The sequence below is a fragment of the Procambarus clarkii genome, chromosome 72, assembly GCF_040958095.1.
Source record: "Procambarus clarkii isolate CNS0578487 chromosome 72, FALCON_Pclarkii_2.0, whole genome shotgun sequence".
NCBI lineage: Eukaryota > Metazoa > Arthropoda > Malacostraca > Decapoda > Cambaridae > Procambarus > Procambarus clarkii.
This window is the reverse complement of record NC_091221.1, coordinates 5,995,640-6,015,281: the sequence shown is the minus strand read 5'-3', so window position 1 is coordinate 6,015,281 and position 19,642 is coordinate 5,995,640. Positions and strand designations below refer to the sequence as shown.

At 37.7% G+C, this 19,642-nt stretch overlaps 1 protein-coding gene across 7 annotated transcripts in view; it reads left to right on the top strand.

Moving 5' to 3' along the window:
* LOC123773735 (peptidyl-prolyl cis-trans isomerase FKBP4) overlaps nt 1–14,052 on the top strand; it is a 31,738-nt gene extending 17,686 nt beyond the window's left edge. For all 7 annotated transcript variants that reach the window (XM_045767609.2, XM_045767612.2, XM_045767610.2 and 4 more), the window contains 4 exons: nt 2,978–3,218; nt 5,219–5,388; nt 8,455–8,643; nt 11,555–14,052. In XM_045767609.2, the coding sequence (XP_045623565.2) occupies nt 2,978–3,218; nt 5,219–5,388; nt 8,455–8,643; nt 11,555–11,695 (741 nt within the window). In that variant the 3' untranslated portion in view covers nt 11,696–14,052. The remainder of the gene's footprint in view (nt 1–2,977; nt 3,219–5,218; nt 5,389–8,454; nt 8,644–11,554) is intronic.
* Nucleotides 14,053–19,642: the final 5,590 nt, after the last annotated feature.

Genomic DNA, 19,642 nt, shown 5'->3' with positions numbered 1-19,642 from the left:
TCTGCCTTGTTACAGCAGTTTGGCATTATTTTGCCAAACTGCTTCTTCCCCAAATTTTGCTTTGTCAGTTGTATTTCTTCAACTCCTTGTGTTAAGGTCAGGCAGTCTCAGGTTATATGTTGGATGGTTTGGTTCAGCCAGTGTGATGTGTATCCGCATATGGATAATGCACACGTGTTTGCTACTATCACTGCTTTCTTTGCTAATACGAGTGGCCCATTGGCAGTATGCACCATTAATTTATTGGGAATTATATCCCTGCTGGGCTGCTTTATAAACTAACAAACAATATTGTACTCTGACAATCAATGAATGAATTTAATGACAACAGTATAATAGCGGTTTCCAAAAGTTGGCGGTGGAATTAAAATAAATGTATCATAAAGTTGAGACTGTAACAATATAACAAGGGCTTAGCAACCAAGTAATATTATTCAAGTCCAGGACAACTAGATCATAAGTGCTGTACATATTTATTAAAGTAGGGAGAAGGGGTTTTAAACATATCCACAAAACATATTAGCCAGCTACCGTGACATAATACTAGGCGAGGATTTTACCGGCATAGTTACCGAGAGGAGGTAATATTAATGCAGGATTGCTATGGTAAGTTTAATGGTGCTTTACTACTGTACATGTGTACTTATATACTCCCATATTATATTATTTACACTCTGTGCTCTAAGCATTATCTGTTCACACTTGACCATCATTTCTGTGGGGAGCCCCATCGGCTCCCTGAAGCTATCCAGAATGATATGTGCTATATTAGTTTGGGGTCATCAGTTACGGGAGTTCTGTGCCTACCGGGGACCACAAGCCAGAACCTGGCCCCCTCAGAGAGGCACAGGGAGCAATGGCCATGTGAATACTCCACATTTAAAGTACAGTATGTCATGTCTGTCATCGACGGGAGCTGGTCGGCCGAGTGGAGGGGAGCCGGTCGGCCGAGTGGACAGCACGCTGGACTTGTGATCCTGTGGTCCTGGGTTCGATCCCAGGCGCCGGCGAGAAACAATGGGCAGAGTTTCTTTCACCCAATGCCCTTGTTACCTAGCAGTAAAATAGGTACCTGGGTGTTAGTCAGCTGTCACGGGCTGCTTCCTAGGGGTGGAGGCCTGGTCGAGGACCGGGCTGCGGGGACACTGAAAGCCCCGAAATCATCTCAAGATAACCTCAAGAAGACTGTGGAGAGCAACCAGAAAGATAGGTGAAACAATATCAAATTAAGTTTGCCCACTTGTTAACACCCCCTCCCTCAAAAGGGTGAAGAAGAAGCCAGCTCGAGCACACAAGTGGCTCACCACCCCAGTTTTTGTTTGATGTGCATTGTGGTTTCATGTTACCTCAAGCCTTGCTCTCCTGTCTGAATTTTGCCCTGTGTGGCTGTACCAGCTTTGTGGGTTGGTCATGGTGGCCAGGTGTTCTTCTGTATGCAGGGCTGCATGCATCGAGGGCTAGCTTCCCTAGGCAAGCCCTAGAAAATGGTTATAAGCACTACCCTTGCATTTTCAGGGTTATCTCCCCGAGATGTTCGGGACACACTCCCATTAAAGTCTCCGTTGCTTGGCATTGGCCTTGACCTTTGGGTTGGGTGGGGGATTTCGGTTTCCGTCCTGCCCTGGGTAAGGAGTGGTGATTGTTGCTGAAATGACCATGCATCTGGCAAAATTCATGATTGATTTCATGAAATCACTAAGCATCAACAACCCACGGAGGGGTCAGTGGGTTGTTGATGCTTAGTTGGTTAGGTTGGGAATGCATCATGTTTTGTGTCCGGTTGTGGCTTTACATTGCTACCTGTAGGACAATTTTCGGCGACGATGGATGCACTCTGTGTTAATCCGGTGTCCCTGGTTCCTTGTTACAGGGCTCATATTTCTCAGGTTGTCCATAGGGTTATAAAGTCTAGTCAGCCTGCAGTCTCCCCTAATACCCATGATGTAAGGAAATATGCTGCTCACGCTGCTCTCTTTGGGAATATGTCTTGGACTGACATTTGGGCTCGGGGGTTTTGGAAATCGAATACGGTCCTGGCCGCCAAATATCTTGTCAACGTTCCAGGCCCTCTGCGGCCTTGTATTGCTTTGGGACATCTGTCACAGCCTGTTAATCATCTGCCTGCTGCAAGTCTCATCTTCATTGTGAGACCTGCGGTGCTGTCGCCTCCCGGGCAAGTCCCTATTTTTACTTATCTGTGGGTAGTTAGCTTCAGGGAGCCGACGGGGCTCCCCACAGAAAACCAGCGTTGAATGTAGTGAAACACCATTTTCTGGGTGAGCCTTAGAGCCTCCCTGAAACCCTCCCTCCCTCCTGTCGGCGGTTTTTCACCATTCTACGAACAAGATTGGTGAGCTGCTTGTTCGCCTGAGCGGGCTCCCCCCCCCCCCCCCCCTCTTTTTTTTTTTGGGGGGGGTGCTAACGAGTGGGTGCACTATTGGATGATGATTTTGTTTGTTTTTCTTATGGGGGAGTTCTTTGGCTCTGTTCGAATATAGGTTGCAGTTTTTACCAGCAGAGAGTTTGTATTGTTTTGCCTATCTTTCTGGGTGCTTTCTCCCCTGATGATGACAGACATGACATACTGTGCTCTTATGTGGCTATTGCTCCCTGCACCTCTCTGAGGGGGGGGGGGGCCAAGTTCTGGCTCGTGGTCCCCGGTAGGCACAGAACTCTCATAACTGATAACCCCCAAACTAATAAGGCACATAACAGACTGGATAACTTCAGGAAACCTCCGGAGCTCACCCAGAAAAATGACGTTTCATTACATTCATCGTCTTTTTTTTTTTCTTTTTTTTTATGGCATGTGATTTGCTGGCCAGGGTGGGGCCTTTCTTGGTTTTCACATGTGACCATACCATATCAAGCAGTAAATATAAATCTCTTAGTACCATACTTAGGAATCAGCTTCACTCACATTATAAAGTGAAGCTGTTATTAATGTTGGTACAGTATGTGTTACTTTTATCCACAGTATGCATTTGGATCTGCAGGGAATGTAGCCATTGGTGTTCCACCTGGTGCTTCCTTAGAATATGAGGTCGAGTTGAGAAATTTTGAAAAGGCTAAAGAGTCCTGGGAAATGGATCAGGAGGAAAAAGTTGACCAGGCGAAGGGATGCAAAGATAGAGGAACCACTTTCTTCAAACAAGAGAAATATCGACTAGCAGTAAAGCAGTACAAGAAGATAATTGACCTTCTACAGTATGATAATGGTGAGTATGATAAGTGTTGTTATTATTCTATATACATTAAAGGTATGTATAAAATGGAAGTCCGAGAGAATTTTCAAAACGTTGCTGTGAGGTTACACAAATTTTACATCAAGATATATGATGAAATAGAACATTAAATGCAAAAAGTATTTAAAGTAAAACACAAATATTTGCCTTCCATGTAAGTATTTTTTGTTTCTGTATGTAGTCTTTGACACATTCACATAATGTACACGTTTTGGCATTATCACACAGAATGTTATGTTGGTTTAGCATTTCTGATTAAGCTCTCCTCTGGCTCCCTGTCACTGCCCAAGCCAGGTGAGCCAAAATCCACTCCGGACACTGCTCACACATCAGGCTCTCATCATCCTGGGTCTCGGTGACAAGTAACTTTGTAAACAGTCTTGCCATCTTGTTTGGAAGGAGAGAGAGAGATTTAAAAATACAGTAGTTTCATTTACCATCAAGGAGGCCACCAGTTGTGACGCCAAAAAGCAGAACCATAACAGTCAACACTTATTTTGACATACATTTTGTATCATACGGACTGCCAGTTATTCCTCTGCTAACTACACCAAATGCCACTAGATGATGATATCACCACAACAGAGATGAAGGACACATGTTTGCAAAGGCAGAGTCAGTTGACATACTGACATTGCCAGGTCCTGCATTTTCCTGTCCAAATGTGCCACGCTTCTCATCCATTGGCTGAGCAACTCGTATGAAGTGTGTAATCATTTCACATTTGCAAAACTATACATTGGGTCAAAACTTTACTTTTGGTGGTGTCAGAATGTTAACAAAGTAATTTTGTTGAATATAAATAATCCCAAAAAGTCCATCAGCTGTACACTAATTGTGAGGCATTGTTAAGTATACAAAAATTCAAGCATTTCAATATTGCTTGATTTGCTTTTCTGAGAGGGAGCCGCATCAGCTCCCTGGAGCTATCAGGCTAATATGCAATCTTTAGACCAGGGCAATAGTCAATGGAGCTCTACCTACCGGGGACAACTAGCCAGAGCATGGGCCCCCTTGGAGAGGCGCAGGGAGCAATGGCCCTGGAAAACCCCCCCTGTGGTTGGAGGTTAACCTAAATTCCCATCAACTGGGGTTAGACACTCAGAAAGGTAGGCAAGGTTTTGGCCTCTGTATTCCTGTATATTTGCAGTTAGAAACAAGGGCTAGCATAGATTGTGAATTGAGTGTAGCTATCCAGATAACCAGCAGTAAGGACCCACCTGAAAGAGGCATTTTGTTACATTTAACACAACTTTTTTACCATCTCCTCAGATTGTGCCCTGGGGCCTTCTGATGTGGCCAGTGTTAAATTTGGAAGCCACCAGTCTGTTATCTTGGCACATTTTATGGGTTCTTCCTTATGTGGCACAGCCATGGTGGTCCCATGGTGGTCAGCCTGGTGTATGTTCTGAGTAGGGGTCTCCACATTCGAAGGTTTTTGGTGTCCTATTATATTTGTATTCCCCGAGTGATGCCCCTTCTCTTCTCCATCTCGTGGTTGAGCAGGATAGAACTTGGGCATGCCATGGTCTAGAGCCTTTGGCAGGGGTTCCTCCCTCGATTGGCATCCCATAGATTTATTACTTTTTGTGTGACCTGGACATGCATGCTTGGGTGACCAGGTGGTTGCCTGCTCAATCCTGTTGTGGTGATGTTGGCATATGGTGGCAGTCAGTTTAGCTTGCCAGGTGGTTCTTTACAGAGGAATAATTGACTCCTCGCTATGGTTCATGTGTTTAGTGTCATTCCTAGTCATCTCCTTGGTTGTGGACTGAACTTTTATCTTTCTCATCTTCCCTCCACAACTAGATAGCAAGCCCATTTGAAAAGTTACTCGTCACAGTGAGGCATAGGCTATTGAGAGCTTCGTGCGTGCTGTGGGTGGAACCTCTCCCTGGCTCAAGGAGCAAACAAAGTGCCACATGAAAGTGGTAGTTTTATAATTCTCAATGCCTGGTTTTATCACATTTCAGGTTTGGATGATGAAAAAAAGGCTGAAAGTCATATGCTTTTGCTTGCTGGGTATTTGAATCTTGCAATGGCTTATCTTAAACTGAACGACAACCCTCGTGCACGAGAACATTCCACTAAAGCTCTTGAGATGGATAACAAGAATGTCAAAGCTTACTTTAGAAGAGGTCAGGTAAGTTTTCCCACAATAAAAGTACTGTATGTATTACTATGACACCCAAGCTATTAAACAGAACTGCTGAGGTCATTAATGTAGAGAAAAGGTATGGAACATAGAACAAAGCCTTCATGGACACTACTGTAAATGGAATGGCAGTGGATATGATAGTCTGGATGGTGGCAAATAGTGGTGGAACAGCTGGAAGAAAAGCACCAGAATATTTGAGCTAAGGTGGGCACCGATTCCTCAAAAAGAACCGATTGTCCTGGTCCCAGTTCTTGTCTAAAGTGGACTTATAGTTCTAGTCATGGTTATTTTGGAAGAAAGGAAATATGACTGGCTCAGTCCTTAGTCCTATCATTAAATCCCATATAAGTGACATATTTAATTGAAATTAAATAAGCAATTGAAGACACGAGAATTCGTTTACAGATACTGTATATTCAATTTTAGTAATTAATCCAAATAATGTTTAAATATGCCAAAATCACTATACTGCACTGATACTGTATTTCTAAATATACATTAAGTTCACTGGAAACAATCTGACAAAATTGTGATGACCGATTCCTTACAATATAAACATGCAGCTACAGATTATACAAGCAGAAGGCCGTAGGCTTCCATCCCATAATACAGTGTAATACGGAGTGCTGGATGATGCAACACCACAATACGACAGTATACTACTGACACCCCTAACGTTTCTCAGCTCTGTTGTGAGCAACATACAATTTGGAGCTCTATGGCAATCCAGATGATTTGAGATGCCGTGTAACTCCAAACTTTCACTATTTTAGAACTTTTGCACCTGGATAGAATGAGAAGAGTATGTCTGTGAGAAGAAACAGCCAAAGGCTCTTCAGAGAGAAGTAAAGGAAGAAATGGGGTTGACTAAATTTTATGGAAGTATTTCTGAGAAGGGTCTTTATGACTTTGTCACTCTCTGAATCATGGCTTAGGTACACCCAGGAAACTAGATTTCCACTTGGCTCTTGTTGACATGTGCCCCCACAGTAACAAGGATCATTTCTAATGGTAATGATATCTAACTTAGGAGGAGAGACAGGGAGGTGGATTTCAAGCAACTTCTTGCATTTTACCAATAACCAAGTTCAGGGAATGATATCCTCACGGTATATAAAACGCCTGCGGATTTTCCTATGTGTTCTGTACCCGAGGCAGTGCAGAAACTTCCGTTTCGCATTGGAACCACAACCATAGCTGTGAGCTTTGCAATTATTTAAGTCTAACCTGTTCTCTCTTAGAAAATCAAGCATACTTTCAGGTAATCTTTTGCCCGTTGTATTTATAACTGGTTTACTGCTAACAAAATAACATTCACTGAAATACATGTATCTTATACATCTCATGTTCAATACACAGAGAAATCTCAGTAACATGATATATAAATGAGAAAATCCACAGGTTTTCACAGAAAATTCTCCAGTGGATTTTCTCATTGCTATATATCATGTTACTGTCATTTGTGTGTATTGAAAGAGGGGTGTCAGAGGTAGAACTACTGGACGACAGAGCCACTGCATGGGGGGAATTGTGTGAAATCCTGATTCAGCTTCAGTGGAAGCCTCGGGAATCCTTGTGAGTTTAGCAGAAACCTAGGTTGCAATTCTTTTGACCATGCCGTGGCCCAGTCATCTAGAGCGTGTGTCTGGGAATACCCAGCACATAGGTTTGAATCTTCATCACAGCTCCTGTGGTTTTTCTCATAGAAATGATGTTGTAAATAAATGCTGCTCTGCATTACTTACTTCTGGATGGCAGCCTCAGAAAGGTGTAATATTTGACTACTTTAACATGGTTTAATATAGTTTCCCAAAACAGTATTTCCCAACAAATTGATCATATTATTTTGAAAACATTTTTGATGAATATGAGTTTCTTTAAACATGACCTGACTTAAATTTGAGTGCATTTGTTCATTAAATCATATTTCACAAGCAGCTTAATGAGACCTAAAAAATTACCATAATGCAATTTAAATAAAGGGTCTGAAGTTCCTCTGAAACCAAATTGTGTCCAGTTAAATATATTGACTCTCATTAAGCATTTCGAAACTTCATGTGAATGCTCTCATTCCTTCTGCATACGTGACCCTCCCAGTCAACACTTGTATTAGTCTACTATTGCAGGCTAAATGCTGAATTTCTGGTGATTTGCAAATGTTTATAAGCATGCTTAGTCATTATTTCTAGATAGTCTTAAATATGATGCACAGTACTGTGCTTGAGAAGCCAACAATTTTGCAATGAATGTTAGTAGTGTTCTCTGAATAAGCAAATTACTTTCTGTGAGGCACCCTTAGTAGCTCCTAGTAGCTTACAGTCTGGTGCCACTACTTCTTAAGAAGTAAACCAAGCCTCCGAGACCCTCGCTGGCTCTCTCCGTAGGAAGGGTAGCTGGGGATCAGAAACCAGCCTACACCCAAAAAAAAAAAATTGAACCAGAAAGACAACCAAAACGAAACAAACTACTGTCACCAAGTGGCAGCCCAGGTCACCCAGGGTCCCAAACAGCCCATCAGCTCTCCTCTGATGTAGTCGAGGGTGCACCCCCTTCCCCTTTGCTGGGATCCTAAGAGTAGCTCTTCCTGCAGCTAAGTGATATTGGCAATTCTGAGACCATTTAAATCTACAGCGAGCCATTCCATTTTTTCATGATTTGTTTAGTAATACTCACATTACATGTTCTGTGTACAGTGTTCCATTCCATCCAACTCTGTGCCAGGGTTATTTTCCCTGGTGGCTGGCTTGTGTTTTTCTTACACGGGGTTGATTTCTGATCCCCAAGTTTCCCTCATCTTTTAGAGCCAGTTTCTGGTCCTGGCTTTGTATAGATCAGTGTAGGTCTCTCAGGGGTGGTGCATTTCTCAAGGCTTGGCTTTACCACAGTGCAAGCTACTAGAAACTAGCAAGAGCCCGGCAGTAAAGGACATTTAAATACAATTTGTTTAATGTTTAGTTTTTATATACCAAGTCACAAAATGAGATATGAAATAGTATATTTTACTAAATAATAATAAATTTGTAAATTGGAATTTGTTGAAAAACTTTTCAGGCCAACCTGAACATGGGTGAAGCAGAACTAGCTCAAATGGATTTCCAAGTTTGCCTTGACATAGATCAAACAAACAAAGCTGCAAAGCAACAGTTGCAACGGTGTGCTGCACAAATCAAGGCTGATAAGGTGAAAGAGAAGAAAATCTATGGTGGTATGTTTGATAAGTTTGCCAGGCAAGACAAGGATGTAAGTACACTTTGTGTCAAATTTCATTTATTTTAATATACAAGCACCATGGTGGATATATATCAGCTTGATCAGTCTACCAATCTTGTTTCATAGAAAATTAGGAAATTAATAATCCACTGCCTATACTTGTACAAAACCTTACCTTACCACACCAAACCAAACCTCACTTGAGCACTTAATACCATGACATAGTTGGCTCTAGCCAGCACTTGAAGGATGTCTGTATGGATAGTCTTACCCATGGCTAGGGGAGGGGAGTACTTAAACAGGTTTAACAGGCATCCTTGTCATAACAATTGATATTTAGCGCCCTCTGATTATCCCGCACATTTGATGGTGCTACATAGCCTTCCCAGATTGGTGCCTTCTATTGATAATTACTTACTTCATAACAATTGCATTACTGTACTATTTGCCAAAAAAATAAAACCCAGTTGGTTTGTCAGATGGTCAGCCAACTTTTTATTGTTCCTTAAATTTCTTTGTACTGTAGAATGCACTAAAGGAAGAGGGTGTTGAAGCTAATTCCATCCACAACTTTTAAAAGAAATATGCTGAAAAAAACGTTAATGTTGAGAGAGGTCATTAGTGCACCAGGTGTAAATGGCTATTATGTGGGGAACGAACTGTCCGACATTGTAGTCACACTCCATGGAGACGGGCTCTGTTGAATGTGAGGACTTGTGAATACAATAAATGTAGTTTCCCGTCCCAAATTTGGGTGAATTTGAAAAAAATATTGGCTCACAAAAACCAGCATTGATTTTCTGCTTTATATGCTAGTACTCTAGCTTATATTTTCCTTACATTAATATACTGTATTTCTTTTATCTCTAGCTTTTTATTACAATGTAAAAATAAATAGCCAGATTTCTGCAATGGATAGAAAAATGCTTAAAAGATTCATGGTATGAACCCAAACTTAGAATATGCAGCAGTCATATGGTACTTAACATCTTAATCTTAATCAATTTAGATAATTATCTTAATAAACTTGCATATCTTAAGGGGGCATCTTGGTCCAAAAAATGCAAAAATGAAAACTTGTTCAATTTCAATCAAACTTTTTTGACAAGTTCTATATGAAAAGTGTTTCATCTGGTCCAAGTTTCAGCTTCGTAGCATAAATAGGAAGGGAGAAAAAAATATTGAAGTAGTTGTGAAAATTATGCCAAAATGGTCAAAATCGATTATCAATCAAAAGTGTCAACTGAAATCATAGCTATGACTCTTTGCTATCACAATAGCATATATTAAACAAATATTATAATTAGTTTAATTGGAAAAAAATTTAAGAATTTTTTTTTTTTTTGGGGGGGGGGGGGCGATTTGCATCAAACTTACACACCTGACTGTACATAAGCCTATCTGTAAGGATGCCAATTTTGGAGAAAATTGGTTGATGTCAACCTCAGCCACAGATTTTAGAACCTTAGACTTTTATTCTTTTTATTTTTTTTCACTTGACACAAACGTTTACAAAACTGATTCATTTTTTATTCAATTTACATGAACCTTACACAGTATATGTGGAGGGCATGTCTCTACATGTGCTTGTTTTCATTTTTCTCTAAGTTCATTTATTGATTTTATAATAGCAATAAACATGCCATATTTGCATAATTTTTTGGGGGAACTTTGAACATTTGTATTAGGAAAACTAAAGATGTTTTGGAAATTCTAAAACACACAATCCTTTATTATATGCTAATGTGTCAGAAAATGGTCACAGAATAATTATATCTGAAACGTGTGTTCTGAAGTGTGGACTTGAAAATGTGTAAAAACCGTTGAAAAAAAAAAATCTCCCTTTCTTTTTACGCTGCAGTACTGAAACTTGGGACAATTTCAGCACTTTTCATATACTGTACAACTAGTCAAATAATATTGGTTGACATTGAACAACTTTTCCAACACCACCCTAATGCCCCCTTAAACATAAGGATAAATTAGAGAATGCGCAAAGATGCGTCTAAATGGCTTCTGGACATAAACAACAAGAGCTGCGAGGAGAGGCTGGAGACATTAAATAGACCAAACTTGGAAACAAGAAAATAAGTAAAGATCTCATACACACAAAATTGAGACAGACTTCTACTCTGTAAAATTAACCAAAAAATTAATCTGCAAAATAGATTAAAATTAAGAAAACAGTAGTGCCAAGAAGTTGTAATGTATCAAATAAAAGAATGGCAAAAAAATTAAAAACTCGGTGAGTGAGGGAGGTAGAGAGATAGAAGGGAGGTGTGAGGAAGAGTGGACAGGAGAAAAAAGTTTTAGAATGATGATAGAGAGAATGATATTAAGGAAAGTATAAGAGTAGAAGTATAGTAGAAAGATAGAAGGTTGCTGCCATCATCCATTCAAGTTAATTATATATATGACATGGAACTGAACTTGTCTGCACAACAATATTATATGATGATGTTATGTATCAACTGTAAGCATGTACTCGAATAACCATGAATCTTTGTCATATTATTTACATATTAGTACATATTAATCTAAATATTATTCTCCAAGCAGTTAAACTTGACATTACCCTATTTATCCACATGCTGTACTGTACAACCTGTTTTATATATTTGCCAATGACATGTCCCCTTTTCCAGAGTACTGACAAGTCTTGTTGATTGCTGGCATTAATTTAGAGGAATTGGATTTCCTTTGGTTTCTTTTATTATTGAGATGAAATGAGGGACTATTAAGAACTATTAAGTGAGATTACTATAATATTAATTCATTTATAGGATATTATCTCGGATACAAACGATACCAAATGACAGTTTTCATGACATTACCTTCATCATCATTCTTTTTTTTTCTTGTGAATATTCTGGTACAGTATATAAAAGAATCAATTATATTTCTGGTTGAGAAGCTACTTCCTACTTGTATCATGTTTCAGAGAGAAGCAGCAGAAGCCAACAGATGGAAGGATGTCATGGCTGGTGATTTAGGGGAATGGGGAAATGCAGAGGAAAAGAATGATTCTGGCAAGAGCGAACTTTCTAAGTTGGTTAATATTGATGGTGTTCAAATGCTCTAATACTCTTTGAGTTTATTATCTTAAAATACTTAAATGGACAATTAAGGCAGTGTATGATGCGTTATGCATCATAGTGGAGTTTACTGTGGATTACTCTGGTGAAAAAGAGATCAGTGTTGGTTAAATACTTGCTTTTTATTATTTCATGCACAGTTATCAGTGTGAATTTTTTTTCTTGTAAAAAAAAAAGTTACTGGACGTTCAAGATACATTCTAAGGAATGGAAGTTTCAGATGCACTACTGCCTATGTAAAGTTAGGAACAATCTCGTCTTTTTAAATACGTTTAAAATGGTTGCTATTAATTATTTTTGCCTGAAACATCAATTGCTGTGCAACCATGAAAGGTGTGTATTTAAAACTGCTGGCTTTTACCAAAAAATATTTACATTTTCATGTTCTGTACTACATTAATGTTAAGAATTTTTTACTCTCCCTAGGAATTTAACAACCAACAAGGTTATGCAAACTTCTGAAGTGAAGATAAAATGGAATTAGAGAGACTACAGTAAACTCAGTACAACTGTATGACAAATTGTTAATGAATTTACACAAAATTTAAAGTATGTTTTTTATTGGATGTGCATTCATATCTCCTCAAATTAAGTTACTATATTGTACTTGAAACTGCTTGTAAATATTAGCTTCTTGTTGATGTGTTTTGCAAATGAATGTAAAGTACATTATATTAATAATAATAAAGGAATGTGTAGTAATAAGGTGCAGCAACTACATACAGTTCTCTGGCTACACTACACAATGCCACATTTTACATTCATACCGAATTTTTTCCAACATCTTGGCTCTTATTTTCAAACACATAATTGACAAAATTTCAACTGTAGTATGTGTACCTTTATTTTGTAAACAAAAAGCAGCATTCATTATGTTTATTTTTTTCATTAATAAATAAGATTATGAAACAAAAAATTTGGTTTAGTAAATGCGGTCAATAAAAAACGATGATTTAATGAAAATAGTATGTAGAGGAATGGGAAATAATAAGGGTTAAATAAATTACCATCCACACACATCTGTGGAAATAAACAGTTGTTTATTTCACTATCGAACACTATCAACTAGCAGTTGATAGTGCTATCAACTAGCAGTAGCACCGGCCTCACACATGCGTGGGGTCCACGGTCCGAGACCCACATAGTCCAGGTAAATGGAATAAGGGTCAAGAAATATCAAATGTTTACCTGGAACTGTGCAAATACTACCTGAGAAAATAGTAGAACAAAATTTTCATGGTATCCATGGGCTACCAAAACAAAATTTTAATTAATGTATGTTATTGCAATACATTATTGAATAAATATCTGCCTGAAAGTAGTTATAATATATTGCAGATTTTATCTGTAAGCATTGTATAGTTAACTATGTAATATAGTAAAAGATTAAGATAAAATTGTTATAACTAAATTACAAAATTTGTGTATTATAGGATCTGTAAGACATGTTCCAGTGGGTGAGCTGATGCTCAAGATAGATGGATGACCCTATATACTGTTCAGTGGTCCAGGACAATAGATGGATGGGTAATTTCTTGATTTGCATCCTTTTCTTGCCTTGAACTGTATAGCATTTATGACCGAATTTTGTGCCACTGCAATTACTTTAGTTTATCAGCATTGTATCTATGCCTTATTTTATTTTAATGGCTGGTTATGCTTGAGTATGTTATGTTACTGGTAGGTTCTGTGCACTTGTGAACAAAAATAACTTGATACTTCTTGTGCAAAAACCTGTAGTTTGTTTGCTCTTTTATCAAAACTGTGTGTTTTGGTGCTTTTTACTATCTGTATCGGTCGCATATTTACAGTTTAAAAAATTACTTTCGGTTCTTCGAGGCTGGTATGAAATTTTAAGCTCTTGATCTTCAAGAGAATGGTCAGCAAATATACTCCATTTTATGTTATTATTAAACAAGCATATTAAGATCCTAATGGTGTTGCTGTACACATTGCATAATTTTGGATTTATTATGATGACATTGTGCTGTATGTGTATCTTTGAACTCTTTTAAAAAATTCCTATTGTGTATAATATAATCTTGAATACTCATAATTCAGGACTAGATTAAAATTCCATTTACTCTAATTAAAATTGTTAAAATTGGTTAGGCTAGCATACATAAGCTTGAGAAAAGTTATCATATAGTACAGGTACTATAATTTGAATATTTTTTTCATTTAAGTTGTTAATGAAAAGTAAAGTAAAATTTACCCTATGTAAAATTTTATGCAGAAAAATAGTGTAGTTTCAGTCTTGTAGGCTGAATTTTCAGGAATACACTCTTAATAGAGTAAATTTAACCATCCACACTTAAGCATAAAATGAATATATCAATCATAATTTGTTTCATTTTTCAGTTTCTTGTTATGGGTGACTTAATATTAATGCCAAGATATAAATTGTATTATATATATTGTGTGTGTCTTGTTCTTCAAAATAGTAACTTATGACTGCTTGATACCTGGTTGATGGGGTTCTGGGAGTTCTTCTACTCCCTATGACATGGGTACTGCTATGCTGTGTCTAGGAGGGGCTAGAATAGGGCAGAGTGCAATGTATTCCTTGAGAAGTCTCCTCTTCTGGTGACAGGCAAGTGGGCAGTTGAATGTGGCTCATAAAGCCCCTCTTGTAGGACTTTGGTGCAAAATTGTGCAAAAGTTTTAGCATGCATATGTAAAAAAAAAATTTAATAGTAAGGCTTTGAAACATGACATGGCATGGCTGCTGTGGTGCAATAGGCAGAGCTTAATTAGCATTTCATGACTGTCAACTCAAAATATGCAGAATGTCATTCTACAATAGAACATTAGAGGTTACAAAGCTAACAATGCTGATCATCTTGTACTAATAACATGACACTGTCTTGGCTAGGTTCCAAATTGCCCACACTTGATTCACTCATGGCACTTACTGGAACAGAGACTTGCATCATGCTGTTAGTACATCGTTCCGCGGATAGTCTTGCACTTCCACATAGACTATCCTGATTTTCTGAATGGAAAATTTTGCCCAATTTGCTTTCCCACTCTTCCTTCATGTCATGAGATCCATTAAAATCCTTGGGGAAGTAGTCCTTTGACATTGCTCATCTTGTGTGTTTTTGCTCTTGTATTGGCATCCTGAATGATAGCTTTGAAATATTATAATATTGTGACTAACGATACTGTATAATATTATGGGTTTGTCAACTTTTTTGATAATTACTTCCCTCCAGACTAAGTAATGGTCAGTCTTATACCCGTCTTAATAGGTAAATCAGTATCTGACCCCTAATGAACTATAAGCCAGTTCCCTTAGCAAGCTGTCTGTGTAAATTTCTAGAGTGAATGATCCAAAACATATTGTGATCTCTATACTATTTTATTTGTATGGTTATTAAAGCAATGAAGGTAGCTGCTCGTATGGTGGTTTTTTGTAAACAATGAAGCTGAATAAGGTAAATACTGTAATTATCAGAAGGCACCAAGCTGGGGAAATTGTGTAGCAATTGCGGATAACCTCCTTAGTGGCAGTGTCTGCATGCTCATTTATACAGTAAATAGGTATCATTTATAAGTAAATAAGTACCAATATGAAAATACAGTACCAATATGACTGGGAACCCAGCAAAACTTGGCCTGTTTGAAATGGCCAATACTGGATTTCAACTACCTCAGGAGAAAAGTGATGTAATTAGAGCATTTTCCTTATGTAATGACAGTATACCTGGCTGTTAAAAGATGTAGATTTAAATACTCTCATATAAGGCCTTGGATCCAAGTGATGTATTGGGTCGGATAGTCTTACAGGGTATTAATCACAGCAGAGTACATGTGGTACCCATAAGCCAGTTTCAGTACTATGAGAGTATTGTGTAGTTGGAGAAGAATTTCTAATCTGCAGCCCATTCTGTATGTGATAGCATCTTAAAAAGATTAAGATCCTTCATTAGGGTTTTTAAAATTTTATATATGCAGTTTCAGAGTCAGTTTGGTATGAAATATGAGACCCAGAAATTGTCTTTCTTTCCGGCACTTTATCTGTAACCCTTACAGTTATAAGATACGCTCCTCTACTTTATTTCTCTTCCTAAATGTAATGGCACAGACGTTGCTGACCAAATATTTCAAGATGTGTCTTTACAAGTACTGTAGTACCTTTATTTACAGCATTCTGTAAAGTCTGTTGTGACTACAGCAGTCTCTCCTCTGTAAATGGTAGAAAAATCATCCTTTTGCAAAGTAAATACTATACACACCTGTCAGAAATATACAAGTGATGTCACATAAGGCCAAAGTAAAGCATGTGTTTAGTACACTGCCCTATGGAACTTTTTTTTTTTTTTCTGCTAGATCTGTTCTGTGGTATATAGGCACTTTGAATTCTTATTTGAAATTTTCTACGGTTCAGTTAGCATACAAAACCCTTGACAAGATATCTCGTAAACCCAAGGAATTGAGTATTTAAAATAGTGTAAACAGCAAACCTTAGCGTATGACAGTTCTATGTCAAATAGACATATTAATGTTCCTGGCATGATTTTATTTTTTAAGAGCATTGTGCATTACCCATTTGCTCAGTGGGTAATGTTAAAAAATTTCCCTTAATAAAGTAGAATATCCAAAGTGCAGTAGTTCCTTAGTGAAGCTTTGAAATTTGATAAGGTAAAATTTCATCAGATATTCCTCACTATAATACAGGAAGACTTTCCCAGGGAAATGCTGTAGTTATACCATGTAATTCAAACAGCATACAGTACCACTAAGAATACACGTAGCCAGATAACGTTGGTAATGAATTAGTCAATGCATATCTGAAAAAAACAGCATTGAATATAATAAAATGTAAGTGTATAATAATTTATTTATTTAACAAATGTTCATAAGGATATTATTCAAGGGTTTAATGATTTAAGCTTTAACATTTTTAATTTTATGTACAGTACATTTAATAAGCCCACTATTATGCAAAGCATTTCGGGCATAATTTAAAATAATAAAGTTAGGTTAAAGTTTTGATTAGGGAGACAAGACCAAACAAGAAATTAACATATATTGTTAAACAAATGAAGCAAATGATATACAGTACAGTTTTTAAGGAGAGTAAAAAAGAATAGGAACCACTGAACGTGTATTAAAGGGCAATACTTAAAATTAAATGAGATATGGTAACATGATGAATTGTTGAAATATATAGTAGATGATATTGTTGAAATATATAGTAGATGATATTGTTGAAATATATAGTAGATGATATTGTTGAAATGTTGATATTAATGTTGATATTGTTGAAATGTTGATATTAATGTTGATATTGTTGAACAGTAGATGATATTGTTGAAAGATATATTGTAATAGATGATATTGTTGAAAGATATACTGTAATAGATGATATTGTTGAAAGATATGAAAATATACAAGAGACTGACAAAGTACTTCCGGTTGATGAATTATACATGGAGTTTGCTGAAGCCTTTGATAAGGCTTCACACGCAGGAGAAGGTGCAACACCCCGCAACAAAAATAATTCCAGGACTAAGTCAACTCTCGTATCAGGAACGGTCGAGGATCACAGGGTTAACAACACTGCCAAACCAGGCATGACAGGGCGGATCTCATTGAAACTTAAACACTGAACAATTTGGAGAATGTTGATCCAGAAAATTTCTTCAAAAGGTCAGATGTAACAACAAGAAGGAGCAATGGTTTCAAGTTCGACAAGTCACATTGTAAGACTGAGAACAGATGCTTTTTCACCCAGTGTTATAAACCCTTGGAAACGCCTACCCGCCGAAGCCGTAAATGGCCAAACTCTGTTAACTTTTAAAGTACAGTTGGAAAAGGTCATCAAGGCAAATAGGAGGAACCCTCGACAAGCCGCCGGCTTCCTGTTCTCATCGAGGCCACTAGTATTAGTGGCTCTCAGGTAAATTTATAAAATGCCGTTGTGAATATAATTACTAATTTTGAAATTGTAAATGAGATTTAGAAAAATGACACAATCTATTTATGATATTTAGAAACAGCAGTATTTATCTGTAATTAAGGATTAAAGTTTACAATATCAGCAAACTACCCGTCCTTATCAACAAACACTAAATGCTCGTTAATCTAGCCACCAAACCACCTGTTTCGATTGAAAAACACTACACACGCCTCAGAACTGATGATACTTGTCTCATATATCCTTCTCAAACCAACCCGTCCTCGACTCAAGCTAGTCCATTACATCCAGCGGTCGACCCCACAGACGCATTCATATTTGTTTACGTGCTATTCATTCAAACAAGGAATTTTCTCAAATATAAATTAATATTATAGTATATTAGCATATTGTATATAGATCGGCATAGGTTTGGTTAGGTGTTTAGGTTCTGTTGGCGATTATTTGTAGTACGAGGGTGAAGCATTTACAGCGTTGTGGTTCGAACAGAGGTCGTCAACGAAGCACTGTTCAAATAATGATCGAACGTGATCATTTGTGAGTCGTGTGAAAACCATTTTTCATTTATAAACAGCGGGGTTTGGCGGCTGGATTGTCAAGCATTTAGACTTTGTTTATGAGGACGGGTTGGGACAGGTTGATATATTGACGATGGGCTGAAATTAATGTGCAAACAACTGACTCAAAGTCTCTTTGAGTTGTACAACTCGGGGTCTCATTTCAACACCATGAATCGATTGCTAGATGTTAAGGCTTTGTTTAAAAGAACTGGAAGTCAGTATAGTGAAGACGCTGTAAGTGAAAGGATGACAGCTTAAACATCACTTTTTTACTAAAGTGCGCACATGTACGGTAAGAGATGCTCTTGTATACTGTATATATACATGTTCATAGATGCGGTGCTTAAGGTATTGAACATTACAAAAGATCTCTGTGTTCTAAATAAGTTCCAGGAGTACAAGTAAACAAGTATTTATCAAAAAGCGCCAAGCCAGGAAGACAGCACTGTATAGTGATAAAAATTGATAAACACAAACTGAAAATTCATCCGTGGGTAAATATTCCTCAAAAGACTGATTGCAAGATGATTTACAGGAATGTGAAAATGCAGAATGTTTAGGTGTATATATATATATATATATATATATATATATATATATATATATATATATATATATATATATATATATATATATATATATATATATATATATATAATATAATTCGATTAAGAAGCGTGTCCAAATGAGGATCTTTACAAATTAGGAAAGAAATTTCTACATTATGTATAATTTTCATTGTGTATTGGATAATTCATGTGAAACTTGGTTATACTGGTAAGTGGTTTTTTACTGGCGATTAACTGGGGCCAGTTTGTCAAATGGCAAAGAGTATCTTGCCGAGGGGTATACACACAATCACAGAGGTATACTCTCCGAGTTACTGTACTTTAACCCTGGACTGCGTACACGGGTTAAGTTAAAATTATTGCTTGGTCAGTAAGCTAGTATTTGGGCCTTCATAACGTTCGTGTCGTTAACAGACCTTAAGGCCAATAACAACCCTCCATTACGTTGCTAATAGCAGTGTACCACCACACACCCGCTGGTGGCTTGGCCTCCACCTCCCACTGGTGATGTCATCTGCACAACCCTACCATCACGGCTCCATGACATTCCTAACCCAGTGATGTCATGGCCGTTACTGATGCCCAGTTGTGATGTATGTATGACTGTGTTACTGAAAACATCACCATATATGCAGCGAATTAAATACAAATGTCAAAAGCGACATTGCCTAATTGACATATGTCACTACAAAAGCCCCAATTATGCTACATAAAAGGTTGTCACAAATGCTAACATTTTTCACTCTGGATGTGTTTGCAAGGCACGTCATGACATCACGGGTAATATATCCGAAAAAAAGGACTTGACAGGTCTTCAATCGCAAAGACGCGCGAAGATACACACACACACACACACACACACACACACACACACACACA